This window comes from Lutra lutra, chromosome 5 (genome assembly GCF_902655055.1).
Source record: "Lutra lutra chromosome 5, mLutLut1.2, whole genome shotgun sequence".
In the NCBI taxonomy this organism is placed as follows: Eukaryota; Metazoa; Chordata; class Mammalia; order Carnivora; family Mustelidae; genus Lutra; species Lutra lutra.
The window spans coordinates 65,631,206-65,653,624 of NC_062282.1; the positions used below are offsets into that span (position 1 = coordinate 65,631,206).

The 22,419-nt window shown below is 53.3% G+C and overlaps 1 protein-coding gene across 1 annotated transcript; it reads left to right on the forward strand.

The window, feature by feature from the left end:
- The first annotated feature begins 1,244 nt into the window (after window positions 1-1,244).
- Window positions 1,245-10,154, forward strand: TSPAN17 (tetraspanin 17). Its single transcript, XM_047730819.1, has 9 exons — window positions 1,245-1,498; window positions 4,371-4,421; window positions 4,513-4,659; window positions 5,475-5,645; window positions 6,264-6,389; window positions 7,011-7,058; window positions 7,701-7,817; window positions 7,898-7,959; window positions 8,510-10,154. The coding sequence occupies exons 1-9, from the start codon at window positions 1,412-1,414 to the stop codon at window positions 8,544-8,546; spliced, it is 846 nt and encodes a 281-aa protein (XP_047586775.1). The 5' UTR covers window positions 1,245-1,411; the 3' UTR covers window positions 8,547-10,154.
- The last annotated feature ends 12,265 nt before the right edge of the window (window positions 10,155-22,419 follow it).

Below are 22,419 nucleotides of genomic sequence, written 5' to 3' on the forward strand. Positions count from 1 at the left end.
AAAAGGGCTGGGTGGCCTGAGGGTGACTCTTCTGTTTTTGGGGGGAGAGGGCCCAAGGCCCCAGACACTGAGAGCTGGGGCTCAAGAACAGGGGCTGGGGGCTGGGCTCTCCTCTTTGTAATCACTCTACTTCAAGCCTTTATGCGTTTGCCTTCTCATGAGATTTGTACTGTATGTTGCACCTTCCCTTGACCAGATGTGGGTGGGTCCCTGGAGCAGGGCTATATGGGAGGTCACAAGGGTTGGAGGCTTGGAGGCAGAACCCCACTATCTCACAGAGAGACAAGTGTGTCCTCTTGCCCTGTCCTCAGCTGTGTCCGGGGTGTCTGGGCCTCGTCTGCCTCAGGGCCAGGCTGAAGCCGAGGTGGGTAGACAGACGAGATCCTGGCCCAGGAAAGGAGGACAATGGTGGTTAGGTCCCCTCATGGTTCTGCTTGAGGTGGATTAGCTGAAAGGTGATGAAGTTTAAGCCCTTTTTCTGTTCCTGTTCTAAATAAACACTTTTGAACAAAATTAGAATTATTTTCCAGAGTTCTAAAATGGAGTAATATTTGGGCCCCTGCAAACCGTAATCACCTGTCCGGCCTTAAGGGGGCTCATGTGAGACCCCCGGGGCCCAATCAGGCTCAAGCTAGTACGGGGAGAGGGGGAAGATGGAAAGAGTTAGGGACAGGTTTCCATGTTTGAGGGGTTAGAGACCAGGAGCCGGGTATATATATGCCCCTGGCAATGCCAGAGTGTCAGGGAGCAGCAGGCGTGGCCTTCACAAGACCCAACTGTCCTCTGGCCTGAGTCTGAGCCAGGAGAGGTCGAGATGAATTTCCATTGAGTGAAAAGCGCATCTGATTCGACTGCACTGTAATAAAGCGGACGGCACGTGTTTTTAAAACACCGTATCACCGTCCCCATCTGCTCATTAGAGCAGCAGTTACTCCTCTCTTGGACTGGACTCCGACAGCAAGGCTGGGGACTGGGGTGGTTCTGGTACTGAGCCTTGTAGGGTAGGAGTGACTGGGGGTGATTCGTGCCTGCGACTTGCGGGGCCATCATCACGCTGCAGGTCCGCAGGACGCTGGGGAGCTCTACGCAGCTGCCAGCTTGGAGGCGGGGCTCCGAGTCGGGGGCGGAGCCTGCCCATGGGGGCGGGGCTCGGAGGGGCAGGGCAGGGGCGGAGTCAGGCCTAGTGGCTGCGGGGCTCGGACGAGACTGCACCGGCGGGGAGAGCAGGGCGGGCGGGTCGCCAGGGGCGGTCCCTGCGGGGCGGGCGGGGCCGGATCGGCGCTCTGTGTGGCCGCGGCCATGAAGCCGCAGCCGCCGGGCTAGGCCCCGGGCGGCTCTAGCCCAGGGCGGCCCGTGGAGGGCCGATCCCGGCCCCGGCTCCGGTTCCCGGGCCGGCGGGCGGCTGCTCACCATGCCGAGCAAGCACCAGCACTTCCAGGAACCCGAGGTCGGCTGCTGCGGGAAATACTTCCTGTTTGGCTTCAACATTGTCTTCTGGGTGAGAGCGGGGTGGGTTCCGGGCCCCGTGTTGGGGGTGGGGGGAGAAGGAGGTTCAGTCCCCTACTTGGTGGTGATGGTGGAGGGACCACTCCCTGCCTTAAGGGCTTGGAACCGTCACCCCCCACCTTCTTCCCACTCCCACCTCCACGCCCACTCTCAGGAGAACCCCGGGGAGGCCCGGATTGCTGGAGGCGGGGCCCCTGGCACCGCGGGGGTAGGGTATGGAGGTGGAGTCTCCCTGTATCTTCTCTAGCCCTGGTGGAGAAAGGGGAGGTGTTTCCTTGAAGGTCCCACGGACCTGTCTCCTGCCCAGCTCCTTTGCTACCCTGGAGTGTGGAGTGTGGTTGTGCGCTAAGCTCCGCACCTGGTTTAGTCCACAGGGAGGAGTGTCTCAGTGAAGGGAAGGGCCGGATCCCCTCGTCTAGCCTTAAGCTCCTGCGAGGCGGGTGGGAGGGTGGCGGGTAGGTCAGCCCGCTCCATACTGAGAGCTTGCGGGCTGGGAGGGCCAGTAGCTCTAGTTTACTCTGCTGGGGACAGGAGATCTCCCCTGTTGGGACGTCCGGAGGAACCCTGGAGAAACAGAATTCAACATTCCGCAGCTGACAAAACAGAGCCTTTGGGGCGGTACTGCCCCTGCCAGAAAAGGGAGCTGCTAGTGGAGCCCTCCCAGGGTGGCTCCTGCCCCAGGGCCCTGCCAAGTCATCTTTCCCTTCTCCCGCCCGCATCCCATCTCTATGGCTCCTTGCTGCCTCTACAGTCTCTGTTCCTGCTGCCTTCAGTCAAAATGCCAGGCCCATTCAGTTTTGTTCAGCAAGACTCTGGCCTCCTTACCTGGGAGGGGTGATACTAAAGCCTGCCACTTGGGGTTGTTAGGCAGATTAAATGAATTCTAACTTGTATTCACACGGCTACTTTGTTATTTATTATCTACATTTTATGGATGAGGGAATAGGCACAGACAGGTTAAGTCATTTAACGGAGAGTCACAAGGCTAGTTAAGTGTAGAGCCAAGGTACATACCGGGGGCAGTGGGTGGGGTGAGGCAGAGCATGGAGAAGAGTGAGTCCCCGGATGCCAAGGGGGACAGGTGAGAGAAGCCCAGGATTGTTCCAGGCACACCCACTTTTGCAGGGGAGTGCGGTTGGGGAGCCAGAGCAGGAAAGGCCCCAGGTCTGGGACAGTGTTGGAGTTTCACGTTGAGCACCGTGTAAAGCAGTGAGGGCTTCATTGCTGGTTGATGGGTCTGTTTTGGCTTTTGTATTGGAGGCAGATCTGTCTGCCTTCTTTGGGGGTAGGGGGGACATACAGAGGGCCTGGAAGTTGGGAGACCAGGGAGGAGGGCTGGGGGGAAGCTGGGGGGTGGGGAGTGGGAAGTGAGGAAGTCTCCAGGGGAAGTTATGAGGCTGAATTGACAGGACCAGGCCCCTTAGGGAGGCCATGAGAAGGTTTCAGGTTTGGGTCCAGGTGGCTGGAGGGAGGTGCCAGAGATTTTTGTTTGTTCTAATGGAACCTCGACCCTGGTGTTAACGCTGCTAAGAACCTTTCAGCCATTAATACAGTCCAGACTCCTCCAGCGATCTCTAGTCCCCTCTGGGGTTTGGCCCTGCTGCCCTTCAGTCTGTCCCTTGCACCGCCACACTGGATCTTACCCCTGCGCTTCCAGCAGTCCCTCCACCTGAAATTTTCTTCTCCTTGATACATTTCCTCATCATTCAGAGCTCAGCTAAAATGTCCCCATTTCTCCTAACAAAAGCACACCTCCACGGCCCCCAGTCACTCCTCACCGCATCACTGTTTGCTTTTCTTTAAAGGATCCATTGGTATCTGTAATTCGTTGTTTGCTCACTGTGGATTTTCCCCACTGGAGTGTAAACTCCTTGAGGGCAGAGAGCTCATTTGTCCTGTTTGCTGATGTACTTCCCACACATGGAACCGAGCCTGGGACATGGAGGTGTTTGCCTCAGGCAGGTGTGCCCTAGCACAAGGCCATGCAGTGGGATGAGGCAGGAGCAGTGATGTTTGGTTTCACATCCCAGATCTAGTGTGGGGGGAGGGAAGGAAAGACATTTTTTGAGAAGAGTACTGCAGCGAGAAGAGTCTTCAGAGAGAGGGGAAAGCATTAAAAGTGGGTGGTCATGGTGGAATGGACTGGAATTGGTGGGGGAAGGGGAAGGAGCCTGGGAAAGTGGGTGGGTGGGGAAGGTGTGAAGAGGCAGGGTCATAGCCTTGTGCTGGGACAGAAGGGCCACTCTCCATGTGAGACTGGATATCTGGGGATCTGCTCAGGCTCAAGCATATGGCCTGGACATCCAGGACTCTGCACAGTAAGGAACTGAGGCAGGATGGTGGGTGGTGCTTAGAAGGTCAAGGCAGAACTGTGGCCAAATGTTTTCAAGGTCATAGCCTCTGGCCCAGATGGGCGTCCCTAAGCTGGATCCTGCTCACATCAGGATTCCTTGTCATTCAGGGGTCTTTGCTTGTGAGCGTTGAAAACAGAGCAGAGCAGGGCGGCTGTCACAGAGTTCCCGGCAGCAGGATGGCCAGATTGGGAGGAGGCAGGAAGGAGGCTAGCAGCCCGGAAGCTAGAACAGGCTTGGTGGGAGGAGAGGCTCAGGACATCACTGTTGCTGCTGCTTGGCAGGAGTGTCCCGGCCACCCTCTGCCGCAGTGCTGAGTTCCAGAAAGCGCTAGGGTGAGAACTGAAATGTGTTCTTGGGGAGGTAGAAAGGACCCGGGACCCCATTTATAGTCCAGTCCCCTTACCCCTCCCCTTTCCCAAGACCCTGACTACTAGACAGTGAGGGACTCTCCTGGGGATGGGGAAGGATGCTGACACTCCAATGCTTAGCTCTTCGCTGCTGCTTCTGTAGGTGCTGGGAGCCCTGTTCCTGGCCATCGGCCTCTGGGCCTGGGGTGAGAAGGTAAGGCTGGGTGGAGCCGGGTATGGGGCTGCCCTAGGTTGAGGCGGGGGGACCATCGGCCTGACTACTTGCCTCTGCTCCCCTGGCACAGGGTGTTCTCTCCAACATCTCTGCGCTGACCGATCTGGGAGGCCTCGACCCTGTGTGGCTGTTTGTAGTGGTTGGAGGCATCATGTCGGTGCTGGGCTTTGCCGGCTGCATCGGGGCCCTCCGGGAGAACACTTTCCTGCTCAAGTTTGTGAGTGCACCCCCCACCTAGATCCGCTGGGGATCCCAGCCTCCTCCCACTGACTTCTTCATATAGTTCGTACTTAATAATGGCCAGTTTATTACTGTTGTGTTATTATAACAAAACTCATCAGGATTGTATTATCTGTATTTATAGGATCCTTTCTGTTATGCCTGAAACCCTGTGGCCCAAGCATAAAAGGGTATTTATGGGCTCACCAAGGAAAGGCCAGGGCTATGCTGGGTGCCCACACATTTGGATCCAGGGGCCATCACAGTGTCACTTGGCCTGGTCTCTCTGTTTCTCTAGTGTGTGCTTCCAGTAGGCTCCATTCCCCATGGGACGGAAGGATGCCCACGAATGGGTGGGGGCTCCTACTGGAGGCTGAGGCTCTCTCTTCCCAACCAGTGGGCAGGGCCTTTAATTGCATCTCTTTGGTTCAAATTGGCTGTTTCTGGATCAATCCCTGTGGCGTGGCCGCAGGAGAGGTAGTGCTCTGATTGGTGAGCTTTCGGCGCATGCCCAGTCCTCTATCAGGAATGGGAAAGGAGGTGGAGATGGCTCTGGCTGGGCCTGAGGAGCTAGCTAAAGGTATATGTGGAGGGTGGTTTCTCAAAGAAAACAGGGTGATTACCTGGGGAATCAGAATGGATGGGTAGGTCAGAACCGCGATGTCATTCGCCATCATAAAACAATACTAATAGGAGAGAAGGTGGGGACTCTCTCGGCTGTCTTGGGGTGGTGGTGGGGGGGGAGCTCCGCCGCGTGCCCCCCCCCCCAGGCCCTGCATCTCTGACGCCAACTGTCTGTGCCCCCCACCCCAGTTCTCAGTGTTCCTTGGCCTCATCTTCTTCCTGGAACTGGCAACAGGGATCCTGGCCTTTGTATTCAAGGACTGGATTCGAGACCAGCTCAATTTCTTCATTAACAACAATGTCAAGGCCTATCGGGACGACATTGACCTCCAGAACCTCATTGACTTTGCTCAGGAATATGTGAGTCCTGCGCCAGTGGGCTACACCTGCGGGAGGCGGCTGCTGGGCAGATGTGGGAGAGAGCTAGCTTCCTGTGTTCTGGGGCCATTCCCCTGTCCACGCCCTAGGGGAAAGGGCCAGACCCCTTGTCTGAGGTGAAGCCAGCTTCTGTGATCCTTGTAGGTCCTCAATGTGCCTAGTTCTGCGGGAACACGGTGTTGGGTAACAGAAGCCGGAGGCTCCAACCTGGCAGCTCCTAGGCCAGGGTTTACAACACACTTAAAGGAAGAAATTTGATAGAAAAATACAGATTTCCCCTCCTAAGAAACTCTGGACTGCTCATGTTGGCTGGGGTTACAATCCTGCTGTCCACTTTGCTGGTACAGGGGCTCTCTGTTTGCCATCATCTCTGCCATTCTGTATCTTTATACCCATTGGCCCTCTTCTCTCGTTTATGTTCTTTGGCCTCTGAATGTGTTCGAGTTCGAGACCTCCCCTCTCCACCAAAGCCCCCTGCCTAGTGGCCTCCTGACCTCCTCACAGCCCGGCCCTATGCTGTCTCCAGCAGCCCAGGCTCCCAGCCAGATGGAGCTCCTGGGGTGGGCCTGGCTCACCTGCGGCTCTCCTCTCGCCCCTTAGTGGTCTTGCTGTGGAGCCCGAGGGCCTAATGACTGGAACCTCAATATCTATTTCAACTGCACTGATTTGAACCCGAGCCGAGAGCGCTGCGGGGTGCCCTTCTCCTGCTGTGTCAGGGACCCTGCGGTGAGTGGGGCCTGGTAGGGACGGGCGGGGACATCGCAGTACACCGGCCCCATGTGGGGAAAAATCCCCCACAGGGCTCGCTGGGCTCAGCCCACTCCGGGGGCCTCGGGTGCTGGGGGGAGTCCTCCTAGTGGACATAAAGTAGACTTTGTGTCCGTGAGCAGCAGTGAGCCCTGCTGGGGGAGGGGCTGCACCCTGCAGCCAAACCTGTCTTTTCGATGGTGGCGAGCCAGCTGCTACACCACTGGGCCACCATTCTGGAGTGGCAGGGCGTGGGGATTCTGACCCCTTTATGGCTTTCTTCAGAGCAGAAACTTCTCCCAGGGACATCTCTCCCATCATAGTTCACCTGGAACGCTGGGGGCCAGGACTCTTCCCATTCTTATAATACATGAGCAGACAGGAGTTCTAAACAGGAGGCAGCTCAGGCTGACATTGTTTTGGCACCAGGGAAGAGGTGCGTGGGCCTCAGTGAGCCTCATGTAGCAGTGCTGGGCATGGACAGAGTCCGTGGTTCCATCTCCTTCCCCTGAGAAGCAGGAACCGTTGCAGCGCTGGGTGCCTTGGGCCCCTGTGGGGTACCCCCTCACCAAGTCGCTCATTGGCCTGTTTTTTTCTCAGGAAGATGTCCTCAACACCCAGTGTGGCTATGATGTCCGGCTTAAACTGGTGAGAGGGTTGGGGACAGAATTGGGGGCACTGGGAAGGGAAGTTCAGCCTCTCATAGGCTCCTCTGAAAGGCCTCAGGGATTCTGTGGTTGGAGGCGGGGCTTCTGAGTCCTAGGAACCATCCAGGCACCTTGGGCTTGGTACTGCCAGTCATGGGGACAGTGGACTGGTGGGCACAGACACATCAGTGTTTGCTCATTTCAGTTCTTTGTCAAGCACGCACTGGTGCTCACACCTGGCAGCCCTGGATGCTGGGAATTCCTGCTTAGGAGATAGGCAGACAGAGCCCCTGCTCTCAAGGAGCTCCCACTCCAGTAGAGGGAGAAAGACAGTAAGCTCACGAATAAACACACATGAACAGTAATGTGACATTTTTAACCAAGAGCTTGGAAGAATATAAAGTAAGGGAGGTGATGGGATTGGGGCTGGGTGGTCAGGGAAGGCCTCTTGGAGGAGGGGACATCTGTTTTGAGACCCTGATGACCGGCAGGAGCCTGTCATGCAAAGGCCCTGTGGTAGAGCTCCATCTAGGCAGTAGGTGCTAAGATGTCGGGCCCTGGGGCAGGGATGAGCCTAGCAAGCTAGACTGAGAGGAGGCCTGTGGGAGTGGGTGGGCCAAGCCCCTTGCCTGTTTGTCCCCAGGAGCTGGAGCAGCAGGGCTCCATACACACCAAAGGCTGTGTGGGCCAGTTTGAGAAGTGGCTGCAGGACAACCTGATCGTTGTGGCTGGGGTCTTTATGGGCATCGCTCTCCTCCAGGTACTGCCTCAGCCCAGCATGCCCCCTACACCCCTGCCCTGCCAGCAGACCTTCCTCACTTTGCCCCTTTGTCCCTACAGATCTTTGGTATCTGCCTGGCCCAGAACCTTGTGAGTGACATCAAGGCAGTGAAGGCCAACTGGTGAGGCTACCACACTGGCCATGGCTACCTGTCTGGCCTACCCAGGGACCCCCACTTCCCCTGCCGCCGTACCCATGATGGGCAAGGCTGCAGGTGTTTCTGCTTGGACCCAAACAAGGGCTCCAAGGGTCTTGAGTGTGGGTACGCTGTGCACCCGTGGGGACAGCTGTGTGCCTCTGCTTGCGCTGCCTGTCCTGGAGCTGTGTGCACGGAGGGTGGGTATATCTGTGTGAATGTGCACAGGGAGCACCTTCTCGGCTGCCGTGGGGTGGCGGGCTCTCCAGGGAACTAGGAATGGCACAGCTAAGAGGGTGCTGGCTGGGTGGGGTGGGAGGGGTCTGCCCTGTCCCTGCCCAGGCTGGGACACACTGCTTTGTGCTTGGCTATTAGGCAGGCTTGGTGGGCTATTGCCTGGGACACAGCCTCACTCAGCTTCAGAGCTGTCTTCTCTACTAGCGGGACCTTGACCCTGCCAGAAGCCCCCTTCGGCCTCAATGTGTCAGACTTTAGAATGGGTCCAAGAATTTTTTCTCCCTTGTTTCCCTCTCAGGATCAAACATGATGATGGCTACAAACTACTCAAATAAACAAACCTTGAAAACCACTGGCTTAGGCCCACCATCTCAGAGGTTCCATGGGCCGCAGGGCCTCAGCCGTGCCATCTGCCTGGGGCCCCAGCCCGGACCCACCCTGCCAACATATTTTCTTGGCCTGGGTAGTATATACATTGAGCCAACCTTTAAAACTTGGCATATTTCACGTAAAAGTCCAGATCCCCAGCATCTTGTGAAGAATGGCCATCTGGCCACAGCGGCTCTTCTATGGCTTCGTCTCCTGGGACGTGCGCTTCCTGTTCTCTGAGGGACCCACCTGGCCTGTTCTACTCACCCAAGTGTCCTGCCTGCCTGACCCTGGAGGCTGGGAGCTGGCCTCCTCCACCTCTGCAAGTTTTTCCCCTGCAAATGCTGCATGGCTGCTGTGGGCCAAGCCCAGATCGAAGCCTGGAGGGTGAAGAATTGGGGAGGCTGGAGCCTGCCCCGAAGAGGCCACAGCCTGGGAAGGGTCTGGCCCTCCTGGGGGCTAAGATGGGTGCCAGCGTGCCCAGGAGAATGGCCGAAGGGTGGGATGGAGATCAGGAAGGTTTTGGGCAGGAGGTAGCTGGAAGCCTGAGCTTGTCACCCATGGGGATGGGGAGAGCCCTGTTTGAGGGCCACCGATGGTAGGACTCCTAGCCTCTCTTGGAATTCAGTTCAAAATCTTCCTAGTGGCCTGTAGAGTTGCCTCCTGACCACTAGAGGGCGCACCCGCACAGCATTACCTGGGTCTGGCTTTCCTAGGGCAACCCCACCCAGTACAGCCCTGTGCCTGGTGTGTCCACCCTGCTTACTAGTTCTTTGGGTTTCAGGGAATTTACAAGCTTCTAAAGGAGCAGAGTGGCTCAGATTGGGGAAGCCTGGCTGCTGTTCTCAGATCTGCACAAAGGGGTATGTGTGGAGTGAGTATTTGTGAATCAAAGGAGAGGTTTGGCCTAGTGCCCAGTCTCTTAACTTAGATGCCCTCAGGGCCAGGTGGGTTATAAAAATAAAGTAGGCCTTTGAGTTGTGAGGCCTTTGGGACTTTAATTTTTCCCACTATTCCTGGAGGTGGGACATAGAGTAGAGAGACATTGCTTTGTGCTGAGAAATACTTGCATGATTGAGTCTGAGTCGCTAAGGGCAACTGGCCTTGAGTGACATCAAGGTATGGTGGGGACTGTGGCAAACCACAGATTCCCACCTGAAATTGGTGGCTGTCCTTCAGTTTGAGCTAATGGCTGTACAGAGAGAATGTAGGTAGGTCTAATGGGAAAAGTCTGGGGAAGCCAAGAAGCTAGATTTTTTATGTGAACTATCCCTAGTTTTAAGTTGTTTGCAGCTAATGAGAAAAACCTCTTAAACCCTGCTAGTCAAACAAAAGGTGTGGGGGCCATCTTTGGCACACCCCCCCCACCACCATAGGTCCCTTGGGGACAGTGCCCCATGGGGGCCCTGGCGAGTCCGCGGTTCAGGAATGGGAGCTGCTGCAGGTGGGCGGGGTGTGGGCCAGCACCCATCGTGGCTCCCAGGTGCAGGCTGGGCGGTGTCCGGGGGCCTCCGGGAGACACAGGCTGTGGGTGGGATCTACATGCTACAATAAACGGGGCTCATGATATTGTGCACGTGTCTTGTGGTTTCTGATTGTAAACGCTTCTGCCTTTCACTTCACCTCAAACCTCACAGCACCTCCCGAGGTGGCCAAGTCTTTTCCCAATGAGGAAACCCTCTGAGGGAAGGGGTTCCCTGGAGCACACAGCTGGGAGGGCTGCACCCCGCCCCCATCTGACCCCTCTTGCTGGCTTGCACTGCACCAGTCCTGCCCTTCTGCAGCATCCAGGTGGAACCTGCACACTTGAAGTGTCAGCTCATAAGGGGCAGGAACATGTCTCAGCCCAGATGTCCGACCGCCTGCTTAGGTGTGTGTGTGTGGGGGAAAGGTCAAGCTCCTGGCCCCTGTGCCGTGCTCTTCTGCAGGAGACACAAAAACGGGTAGGGGCAGAAGCATCGGTGTTAGTAATACATGCTCTCAAGAAAGGAAGAGGGATGGCTAGACCGTGACAGTTGGGGTGCCTGGGAGAAGGGGCCCCTTGATGGGGAGGTAGAAGGGCTGCCATCTCTGGGAAGCTCCAGGGGAACAGTGTTCTGTAGGGTTGAGTCCCAGTTGCCTTAGAGACCCTGCTGCTGGCATGGGTTTGGCATGAAGGAACCTGGGGTACCGAAGAGGTGGGAGTAGTGAGAGGGGCAGAGGGAAATGGGGGAACCAGAATATATTTGGAAATGGGAATGATGAGATGGGATGGGTATGACTGGTGGGAGTGATTGTGACCCTGGCTAGGACCCAGGATTCTCCAAAGCTTAGTTCTGCTATAGGATATCCATCTGTCTATCTTTCATTCACCCACTCATCCATCCACCTATGCACCCATCCACCCACCCATCCGTCCACCTATCCACCAATCCAACCATCTAATCCATCCATCCATCCATCCATCCATCCATCCACCCATCCATCCATCCATCCATCCACTCTTCCCCATCCACCATCATCCACTCAGGTACTCCCTGGATGGAGGCTGGAGTTACAGAGGCAGCTCAAACTCACCCTTGTCCTGGAACCCACGGTCTCTTGGCAGAGGCAGTTGGAATAGTTGTAATATGTATATCATAATAAACTCATGGTGATCACTGCTAGGTGGCATTTCATGCTATCCCCAAAGTGGAACCCAGAGCAGTTCTTTATCTTGTGCTAAGGAATCCTTACCCAGAAGGGGATCTCCAGATGTGTAGAAAATACAAGGAAGCTTTATTTATCCTCTCCCAGCCCACCCCTCTAGGTAGGTCGCTAGGCCATGGGGACCGAGGTCACCCTCCCACCCTCTGTCCGGGAGGAGCGTACCCTGGTTATGACAGAGGTGGCCATTGTCTGACAGCCTGGGAGCCTCCCAGAGTCCTGGGCCTGCAGAGTCTAACCAGAGGAGAGCTGCCGGCAGTGTCGACAGCGGCTTAGAGGGAGAGGGTCCTGTGACATCAGGCTACTCCAGATGGGGGAACTGGAAAGGAAAGAGATCCTGGGCTGGTGGGCCCTTGAATCTCTGGATGAGGAGGTCAGACAGGCTCAGGAGGCCAGGTTAGTGTTTCCTCCAGAAGATGGGCAGTGAGGTTAATCAAGGTGGTGCAGACCTTGGAGGGAGCCACTCCCAGTGATCACCAGAGGGCACCAAAGCACAGCCCATGCAGTGTAGCCACCTCCGCTGTGGACAGGGGGCTGCTCTGGGTGTGGCCATCACTGCGGAGGAGGATGGGTGTGGTGGGTGCTGGGGCTGAGCAAGGCCATAGCCATGGTTCCACAGACCTGGGGGCCCACCTTTTTGGAGCCAAATCCAGGCCTTGTCATCCTCTGGCCTCTCTTTAAGGATTCAGAGCCAATGATGCTGCCTGAGTCCACCTTCAGGCCCCCACAGATGGTGGCAAGGGGGTCCAGGCAACAGGCTCCAACACATACACCTTCACTCATTCAACTGGATTTACTGAGCACCTACTATGTGTCAGACACTTGTAGTATAAAGATACATAGGAAGAGGGGCTCCTGGGTGGCTCAGTCGTTAAGGTCATGATCCCAGGGTCCTTTGATCGAGCCCTACTTTGGGCTCCCTGCTTGGCGGGAAGCCTGCTTCTCCCTCTGCCCACTCCCCCTGCTTGTATTCCCTCTCTCACTGTCTCTCTCTCTGTCAAATAAATAAATAAAATCTTAAAAAAAAAGAAAAAAAGATACATAAGGAAAAAAACGAAGTCCCCCACCCCTGTGGCACTCACAGACCAGACGGGGGGTGGGTGTGTGGGGGGGTGTCGGTCGGCGGTCTTTGTCCGCAAAGGGCCAAATAGTAAACATTTTAGGTTTTCAGGCCATACAACCACTCAGCTCTGCTTTATGGCAGGAAGGAGCTCTTGACACAACAAACAGATGGGCGTGGCAGTGTTTTCCTAAGATTTCCTGGACACTGAAATTTGAATTTCATATAATGTCCATTTGTCACAAAATATTATCCCCCTTTTGATGATCAACCGTCAAAAAATATGAACCCCTTGGGGCGCCTGGGTGGCTCAGTGGGTTAAAGCCTCTGCCTTCAGCTCAGGTCATGATCCCAGGGTCCTGGGATCGAGCTCCACATCGGGCTTTCTGCTCCGCGGGAGCCTGCTTCCTCCTCTCTCTCTCTCTGCCCGCCTCTCTGCCTACTTGTGATCTCTGTCTGTCAAATAAATAAATAAAATCTTAAAAAAATATATATGAACCCATTCTTAGCTCCGGAGCTACATGGAAACAGGCAGTGGGCAGGAGTCCTCCTGGGCTAGAGCGGCAGACCAGCCAAGGAAGGAAATCCCGCCCAGTGAGCGTCACAGTGAGTCACTCAGCTGCGGAAGGCTGAGCGCCATGGGAATATCAGAGAGAACAGGGGCCTTGGGAGTGTGTGGGGTGGTCAATGAGTGGTCTTGCTTTCTATGAAAAAGCGACATGAAATAAAGTCTTTAATTTTAATTGTTTTATTTATTTTTTTAAAGATTTATTTATTTTAGAGAGAGAGAAGAGAGGGAGGGGGGCAGAGGGAGAGAGAGATTCTCCCCGAGTACAGAGCCCTATGCAGGGCTTGATCCCACCACCCTGAGATCATGACCTGAGCCGACTCTCAACCGACTGAACTGCCCAGATACCCCTGATTTTAATTTTAAATTATTTTGATAGTACAGGTAAAATAGGAACCCAATTGCCTTAAAAAATGGATGAAACTAAAGTTCCCTAACTCCCATTCTACTCCCCTCTCCTGCCTTCCTCCCCGTCACCGCTGTGAGACATAAAACCTTCCAGACATTTTATATTTTTAAAATTTCACACTCATGGGGCCTCTGGGTGGCTCAGTTGCTTAAGTGTCTGCCTTCAGCTCAGGTCATGATCCCAGGGTCCTGGGATCGAGCCCCCACATCAGGCTCCCTGCTCAGCAGAGAGTCTGCTTCTCTCTCTCTCTCTGCCTACTGCTCCCCCTGCTTGTGCTCTCTCTCTGTCTAATAAATAAAATCTTCAAAAAAAAAAAAATTTTGCACTCATGTTACGTACACATAGAAAATATTGGTGTCAGTGTGTGTGCGTGTGCGTGTGCGTGTGTGTGTGTGTGTGTGTGTGTGTGTGTTTGACGTGCCAGGACACCACTCCTGCCTTGCTGTAGCTTGCTTTTCCAAACCCCACAATGTGTTTTGAAGACCTGGTCATGTCTGTGCATGTTGAGCTGCTTTGTTTCGTGTGACTGCTGGGGTGTTTCCCTGCAGGGACAAGCCATGTTTTACCTCTCTGTCCCTTAACTGATAGGTGGTCGAGAGTCAAGCTGTTCCCACTTGGGCTCCACTCCAAGGCTCTGGTGAGAGGCACAGGCAAGCCCTTGCTCCTGGGGTTTAGACTGGAGCAGCTACCCCTTCACTGGGCAAGAGGATGAGGGCTACGGAGAAGGGTGGCCTCAAGTCAGGGCTGATGGCAGCGTTGGCCCCGGCAGGACCCTTCCTGGGCCTGGGGCCTCATTTCTGCTCCTCAACCCAAGCATTGGCCTGATAGGCAGCATTTACTGCCTCTGGGGGCCTGGAGCTCAGCCCATCAGAGATGTGAGAGCTGCACAATTAGCCCCTTGGCATTGCCAAGGCCATTGCCATGGTGATGCCTACCTGGTCCCCTGTGCAGCTACGCAGACAGATGGGGACATCGGTAACCTGTGTACAGAGGGGCCACCGCTGTGGCCCGAAGTTCTAGTTCTTGGCAGAGGCTTAGAAACCTGGAGGCTTGGACACCTCTGGACACCTGGGTCCTGCTTCCAGGTATGATCCTCTGGAAATTAGCTCTCGGGCCTGCCTCCCAATCAGGCCAGACCGTCCCCAGGCTGCTCCAGCACTCGCCTGCCCCCATCTGGGGGAGTCTCCTGGAATCGTGCCTGGGGAGAGGGGTTTCCGGGCAGAGGGGCCACATGGAATTCCAGGTGGCTTGCCTGCCAGCCAACATTTGCAAAGTATCTGTGTCAGCCAGGCCCTGCTGGGTGCCCCGAGCCTGGCAGCAGTTCCTACGCGGTTTCTGTCCTCAGGGGCCTTGGGGGCTGGTGGGAGACTCAGGCAGATGAGTCCCCAGGCTTGACAAGTGATTTATTTGTTTGAATAGGCGGTGCAGGCATGTGGTTAAAAACCACAAGCTACATGGAAGGATACGCGCAAATCCCTTCTCGCCCCAGTCTCCTGGTCACCTTCTCCTCCCCAGAGCAGTCACTATTGTTAGTCCTGGCCGTGTCCTCCCGGAGATGGTCTGTGCATCCAAAAGCAGATCTCCTCAAGAAACAAAGCAAGCCAGAACCCAGTCCACGCACTGTGCGACTGGCGCCTCCAGCAGAATCTTCTGTCTGCATTTTTCACTGACCAGCATTTCTGGGAGATAATTACATATCAGTATGGAATGGATAGACCCACCCCGTTCTTTTCAACAATAGTAAAGCGATAATAATAGCAGGAACTTGTACTTACTATGTGCCCATGCTCCTTTAAGCACTTTATTTTTTTTTAATAGTTTATTTATTTATTTATTTGACAGAGAGAGAGAGAGAGAAAGATCACAAGTAGGCAGAGAGGCAGGCAGAGAGAGGAGGAAGCAGGATCCCTGCTGAGCAGAGAGCCCGATGGGGGGCTCGATTCCAGGACCCTGGGATCATGACCTGAGCCGAAGGCAGAGGCTTAACCCAGTGAGCCACCCAGGCGCCCTTAAGCACTTTATTTATATTAACTGACCTCCTTCCCCAAACAGCTTGGACACCGGCACTCCACTTATCTCACTGCACAGGCGAGGAGGCCGGGGGAAGGCCCCATGGTGTGATGAGGCCTCCTGGACTTCCATGGCCGCTCCTGATGGACATGTGGGATGTTTCCAGGCAAGGAACACTCTTGTACTTTTATCACTGGTCACTCGTATCTCAGAGGATAAGCACACGGAAGTGAATGGTTGGGTTAAAGGGCGCGCGCATTTTTAATTGAAATAGCTACTGCCCAATTGTCCTCTGAAGCGATCACACCCATTTATGCAGAGCTGCCCCTGCCCCTCCTGCTCCCAGCAGCACGACCAGCTCTGCCTTTGTCCTCTTCTCTCTCTTTGCCAGTCTGTTAGAAGGAAACCATCTCCTCGCGGTTTTCCTTTGCATGACTCTTACAAGAGAGGTCAAGCGTCTTTTCATACAGAACAGCACCATCTGGCAGAGTCAGAATTCAGCAGGGCAAGGTCTAAGGAGGTCTGGGAGCAGGAGGCCGTTGGGGTGAGGGTGGAGGTGGACACCTCTGAGCTGGCCCTTGGAGCATGGGGCACGCAGAGAGGGCACCTTTGGCAGAGGGAAGGGCCTGAGCCAAGGGCCTGATTAGTCCAGACCTGAGGACGGCCCTCTTCTTAGCAGGGTCACCCCTGCTTCCTGAGTTCTTACTCCCCAGCCAGGCTGTTTCCTCTTCTTCCTAACACAGCTTGAGCTGAACCTTGGTTCCTGGGGTCCCTGCCCCACAGGGGGCTCCTTCCAGGGTCCCCAGAGGGAGCCTTCCTCCCGGATGCCTTTAGTGAGGTAGCGCACATTGGCTGCTTCCCCTACCCCCTCCCTCCCACCCTTGCCTCCAGCTGGGCGAGCGTTCATCCTCATTAGCACGGTTCAGTGGCCAGCACTGGTAATTGATCTCCCTCTGGCCCAGTGTGGACAGCGGCTAATGGGGATGAATGGGGCGGGAGGTGCCGCCAAGGGACGCTCACCCGGAGGCCGGCGCAGGAGTGGAGAGGAGGGCAGGAGATGGAGATGCATTGAGCAGGCCCATGACTTAGATGGGGAGCCTGTAGTTGCCTCTGCCCAGCAACCAACGCAGCCATCTGGACCTCAACCCAGGACCTGGGGCAGCATGAGCACACAGGTGGGCAGAAGGGCTCTGGAATTCAGCTGTCTGCTGGGGTAAGGGCAGGGGCCGTCTAGGGGGCAGGACTGGAGTTCTGGGATGGCATCCCAGGAAAGCATCAGGGCCCTAAAGTAGGGCAGGCAATGTCCTCAATTAGTCATGTGTGGGGGAGAGAGAAAGACATTTCAAAGCAGGACCAAGTAGTCATGGGAGCGACCAGCAACAAGGATTCCATTGCATAATCAACTGACAAATATTTATAAAGTGCTTACTGTGTGCCAGGCACTGGGTAGCTAGCAGGCGACCAAAACAATCAAGACCTTCTTCGTGATAGAGAGGAACTAGGAAAACAAACACTGAAGACGGTAATAAACGGTTAGTGGTCAGAAGGCAGGAAACAGGGTTGTGTGTTAGGGTGATGGGATAGAGGTGGCACTTTAGGAAGGAACCTGGGGAGGCCTCTCTGAGGAGGCAACACGTGAGCTGAGACCTGAACAATGAGAAGGAAAAGCAGTTCAGGCAAAGGAAACAGGAAGTGCGAAGGTCCTAAGGTGGAGGTGAACTTGGGGTGTTTGAGGAATAAGAAGGGGCCACTGTGGAGCCTGGCTGGTCAGTCAGAAGAGCATACGACTCTTAGGGGTGGTGAGTTTGAGCCCCACGTGGGAATAGAGATTACATAAAAAAAATTAAAAAATAAAATCTTAAAAATAATAAGAAGAAGGGGATGAAGAAGAGACCACTGTGCTGGAGTGTGGCCCATGAAGAGGAGATGAGCTGAGAAATTGGTGGCAATAAAGCAAGGAGGGTCATGGTCAAGGCCAGAAGCCCCATTACCAGGTCTGTGGGGTCATGGTGGATGGGACCCCTTTCCTGAGATGGTCTTGGCCATACACCAGTCCTGCCTGGGTTGGCTGGGCTGGAAGGTCCTGGGGAAGCCAGGCTTGGGAAGACCCTTGCCACTCCCTTGTCACTGTGCCTGCAGACTTCAGGGGGACAAGGGGGACTCCCAGGGGTGTCTGGGCCAAACTCAGCCTGATTTAGAGGAGACACAGAGACCTTCTTGGCCATCCAGGAGAAGGCGACCAGTGCCTGCTACCTGCACATCACAGTGACATCCTGTATTGTCTAACTTCTGGATGACTTGAGATGAAACTCAAGTAATCCTCCCAGAACCGAACAAATCTACTAATGAACATTAACTTCACAGGATAAAGCTTAAATGGGAGTGGGGGTGACGGGGTGGGTCAGTCGTTAAGGGTCCGCCTTTGCTCAAGTCATGATCCCAAGGTCCTCAAATGGAGCCCCACATCAGGCTCCTTGCTCGGCGGGAAGCCTGCTTCTCCCTCTCCCACTCCCTCTTCTTGTGTTCCTTCTCTCGATGTGTCTCTCTCTGTCAAATAAATAAATAAAATCTTAAAAAAAAAAAAAAAAGGCTTAACACAGAAGCATGTTGGAGTTAGCCTGGCGGGTAAGCAGGAACACTCTAGAATTCTTACAGGGTTTTAGACATAAAACCCATGTATGTGTTTTATGGACAATTTAAGCAATTTCCAAGGGTAATCTTGACTGTTCTCTTGATTTTTGCCGTCTGTGCTGACTTCACTATCAAGTGCCCAAGCGGACATTCCTGCAGGGCTAAGGTGTGTCCTGGACCCACAGCGGGCCAGCATTTGCCAACCAGCAGAGGTGTCTCACATGAAAGGACCAGTCCAGACGAGTCCTCATTCTCTGACGGCTTGTCAGAGAATTCCCTGCATTGATGCTGGTCAGTTTCTTCACATCCTTGAAGGACCTACTCAGATGTTCCTTTGTTTCCCTGGCTGTCCCTGGTCTTCCTCACCTCCTCCTATGGGTTCCTGTCTACTGTTTATTAAAGCTCAGCATAGTAAATCTTTTGGATTACACTTCCCAGTAAAAAGTGATCTAGAAAGAGTATTGGATAAATTTCAACATCAATTTATAACTTGTTTCCTTATTATTATTATTTTTTTTTAGTATATGTGCTGCCGAAGCGAGCACTTGTTTCCTTATTTTTAGGAAAATATCTTATTTAGTTATATGTCAGGGAGAGAGAGAGAGAGAGCACAAGCAGGCAGAGTGGCAGGCTGAGGCAAAGGGAGAAGCAGGCTCCCTGCTGAGCAAGTAGCCTGATGTGGGACTCGATCCCAGGACCCTGGGATCATGACCTGAGCTGAAGGCAGAGGCTTTAACCAACTGAGCCACCCAGGCACCCCAGTGTCAACTCTTGATCTCAGCTTAGGTTTTGATCTCAGGGGCCCAGAGTTCAAGCCCCGCATTGGGCTCCACTCTGGGGGTGGAGCCCACTTAGAAAAAATTGAATTAAATTTAAAAAATCACAATTTCTTAACAACTAGAAATTTTAAAAAATTTCTTTATCCCAATAAAGGGCATCTATCAGACATACAGAGCAAACTTCATACTTAATGTTGAAATATTTAGCAGGAATAAGGCAAAGATGCTGTTAGTATTACCATTCAGTATTATAGTGGAATCCTAACCAATGCACTAACACAAGAAAATAAATAAGTATAAAGATTAGAAAGGAAGAGAGAAGGGCTGGGACCATCTCCATCATATTGTTTCCAATTAAGTGGATGCTTAATAAATGTTTGTTAAATTGAAGAAAAATTCAGTGTGTTCTTAAAGATGTTTCTTGAAAAAGTCAGGGACAGAGCTGATCCTCCATTACCAAAAGTCTAAGAAAATTCACTGATGCTCAGGTGGTTTCATGATCATGTCCAGCTAAAAAGATAGAAGCCAGAACTGAATGACAGAACTCTTGGCATGCAGGAAAGGACTTAGTTTTCCAAAATGATTGGTGTTGGTCTCAAAATAGGGACAAGATGTTTAGGTCACTGGAATTTCTGTAGCAAGAGAAGAAGATGGTACCTGGATTCTGCATCAGGAGTGGGGAGCTGGGGCAACAAAGCCAGACAATTACTTCTAGATAAGATCTTTCTGCTTTTTCTCCTGGGGCAGTTACGCAGTTATCCTGCCTTTTTTCCAATGGGTTTTAGAATATTGAGTTTAATTCCAATTTCCCATCCATTCCCTGCCAGGTCCTGGTTCTTGATGTATTTATGATATTAGCCCAGGAAAAGGAGCTCTGGCTCAAAGCAAACTGGCTGTTAGGCATATGGCCCCTGTCTCTTGTCCCATATTCTGGATTTTCTTTTGAGAAGATTCTTCCCCTACCCTCGGTCCATATTCTTCATGGTAAGTGAGAACAGGATGCAGGCCTGATTAGTCAGCACACTCCACCCCTCAGTAGTAAATTGGGCAAAGGATGCTTGCTTCCCCATCTTTGCTGGGACAGAGAAGTTCCCTCTCCTTGGAGTTCTGGAGCTGCTAGGGACCACCTTCCCACCCATGGTCCCAGAGTGAAACTGACCCAGAGAAACAGACTCAGGAGAGGGGTGGCCAACCTTGGCCCAGTGACCACACTTAAGTCCTAGATCTAGCCATGCCTGATGCAGAGCTTTCTTTCCAAGACAGGAGCAAAAAACACCTCTCCCCACTTTATCTAAGCTGGTTTGAACTGGGTTTCTGACATGTGCAACCAAAAGTGATCTGATGGACAAAGTGGGAATGAGAAAGTCTGCGTGGGAGAAACCAAAGGTCTGGGTCATACACGCCATCTCATGGGGAGGGCAAGACACAAACAGCTTCCAAATGGAGCCCACGTTGGCACTTCCTGCTTCTTCCTTCATCCTTTGCTGACCCTTCCAAGGAGGCTGGCCCCGAGATCCCAAAAGGAAAGGCAGAATGATCAGACATCATGCTAAGTCATTTCTGTAAATTCAACTTATTGAGGTATAATTTATGAACAATAAAACTTATCCATTTCAAGTGTATGTTCTAGTGAGTTTTACAGATTTATCCCCCTGTGTGACTCCCGCCCCCGACAATCAAGATAGAGAACATCACCCAGAAGGTGCCTTGTGGTCCTTCCTTGTCAGTCTCTGTGCCTCCCTGCACCAGACAACCACTGATTTGCTTTCTGTCACTGTGGGTCTGATTTTTTTCTTTAGAGTTTTACATACAGTCAATCCTCAGTATTCACAGATTCTGTATTTGTAAACATGTTTACTCACTAAAATTTATTTGTAACCCCCAAATTAAGACTCATGGTGCTTTCATGGTGATTCACAGACATGTACAGAGTGGTGAAAATTTTAATTTGCGGGGTGCCTGGGTGGGTCAGTCGTTTAAGCGTCTGCCTTCAGTTCAGGTCATGATCCCCAGGCCCTGGGATCGAGTCCCACTTTGGGTTCCCTGCTCAGCAGGGAGCCTGCTTCTCCCTCTGCCTGTCCCGCCCCCCCCCACCCGCCCGCTTGTGCACTGCGCTCTCTCTCTCTCTGACAAATAACTAAATTAAAACATATTTTATTTTGCTTGAAGCACATGTCCCCCGCTGAGGTTAAAGAAGGTGACACTCCGTTTTCTTCTTCCAGCTCTCATACTGTAAACAAGTGTCCTTTGTCACGTTCATTGAGTACCCTGTCTTTGAGATTTTTGTGCTCTTTGTTGGTGGTTTTACTGTTTAAAATAACCCCCAAGGGTAGGGCTCCAGGGCTGCCTAGTGTTCTGAGGTGTCAAGAAGACCGTGACGCACCCTGTGGAGAAACTACGTGTGTTAGGTAAGCTTCATTCATATGAGTTTAAGTGTTGCCAGCTGTGGGTTCAACGTTAATGAATCAATAATATACATTACACGAAGTGTCTTTCTGGATACAGAACCTCACATACAACACGGTTATGTATTGATTGGCTGATGGAGGCTTGCAGGAAGCGAACCCTGAATGCCCCTCGGAGCGGTAGGTCCGAATTCACAAACGCAGTGTCCGCGGCCACTTCTCAGAACATGGTGACCGCGAACAGCAAGAACCCGCTGTGCACGGAATCCTGCAGATGTGGCCTTTTGAGTTTGACTCTGCCACGAGGCCTTCATTATACTTTCGAGAGCCATCCACGTTTTGGGGTGTATCAGTGGTTTGTTTCTTTGAGTGCTGAGTCGTATTTCATCACAGGGACATGTGTTTCTTTATTCATTCGCCAATTGACGGAGCATTTGGATGGTGTCCAGTATCTGGCAATTGTGAATAAGGCTGCCACGAACTTTCATGTTCAGTCTTTGTGTGGATATATGTTTTCATTTCCATTCCAAGTTATTTTCATATAAACAAATCAATTTCATGTTTGTTTAATCCTTACAGTGGTCCCAAGGAGTGGCCTCATCTTACACATGGGGAGGTAAGGACTCAGAGTCGCAATGGCCTGCTGAAGGTCACACGGCTCCTAGCTCCTGCCTCAGCCGCACTGCCTCTTGCCTGGTGGAGGTCTGAGGGTCCCTCGTCTGGGTCAGCCCCACGTTGTGGTGGGAGACTTCGGCTCTGTCACCGTCTTTTCACAGCCCTCTGTTCCCCAGCCGCAGAATGTTCTGTTTCAGTTCTCTCCAAGGAGCCCTTGGCTTTCTGAGCCCCTGCTCTTAAGCCTGTGAAAGCCTGAGCAATGCGGCCAGGCCCAAAGCAGCCCCTGGGAGTCTGAGCCAGCCTGGAACCAGGAGTCACAATCTGTTTGGCCTCACTTGGTAGCTCGCGGGGCTTCAGCTGCTCCGAGTCCACTCCCCATGCAGCAGGTGATGGTGCTGACTTGTGTCTGTTAGATTGCTATCGGGGCAGCCAGCCAGAGGAGGACCGCATGCCTACGCCTGTCCTCGGCTTTTGAGGCCTGACACAAGGACTGAGAAGGAGCCAGAGCAGGCTCTGAGCAGCCCTTGCTCCTGGTCCTTCCCAGGCCTCCATGTTCTGCCTGCTGTCAGTCTAGTGAACTGCTGCTAGTCAGACTTCCATGCATTCCGGGAACTACCTGCTGCGTGCGGTGAGTTAACCCTACAGACCGAATTTGCTAGTCTCCTCCCCCTTTAGGG

Coding starts and splice junctions, on each gene's coding strand:
- TSPAN17 (XM_047730819.1), top strand. CDS start 1,412: ATGCCGAGCAAGCACCAGCACTTCCAGGAACCCGAGGTCGGCTGCTGC. Junction 6,390..7,010: donor GCTGTGTCAGGGACCCTGCG/GTGAGTGGGGCC, acceptor TTTTTTTCTCAG/GAAGATGTCCTCAACACCCA. Junction 7,818..7,897: donor TGGGCATCGCTCTCCTCCAG/GTACTGCCTCAG, acceptor TTGTCCCTACAG/ATCTTTGGTATCTGCCTGGC.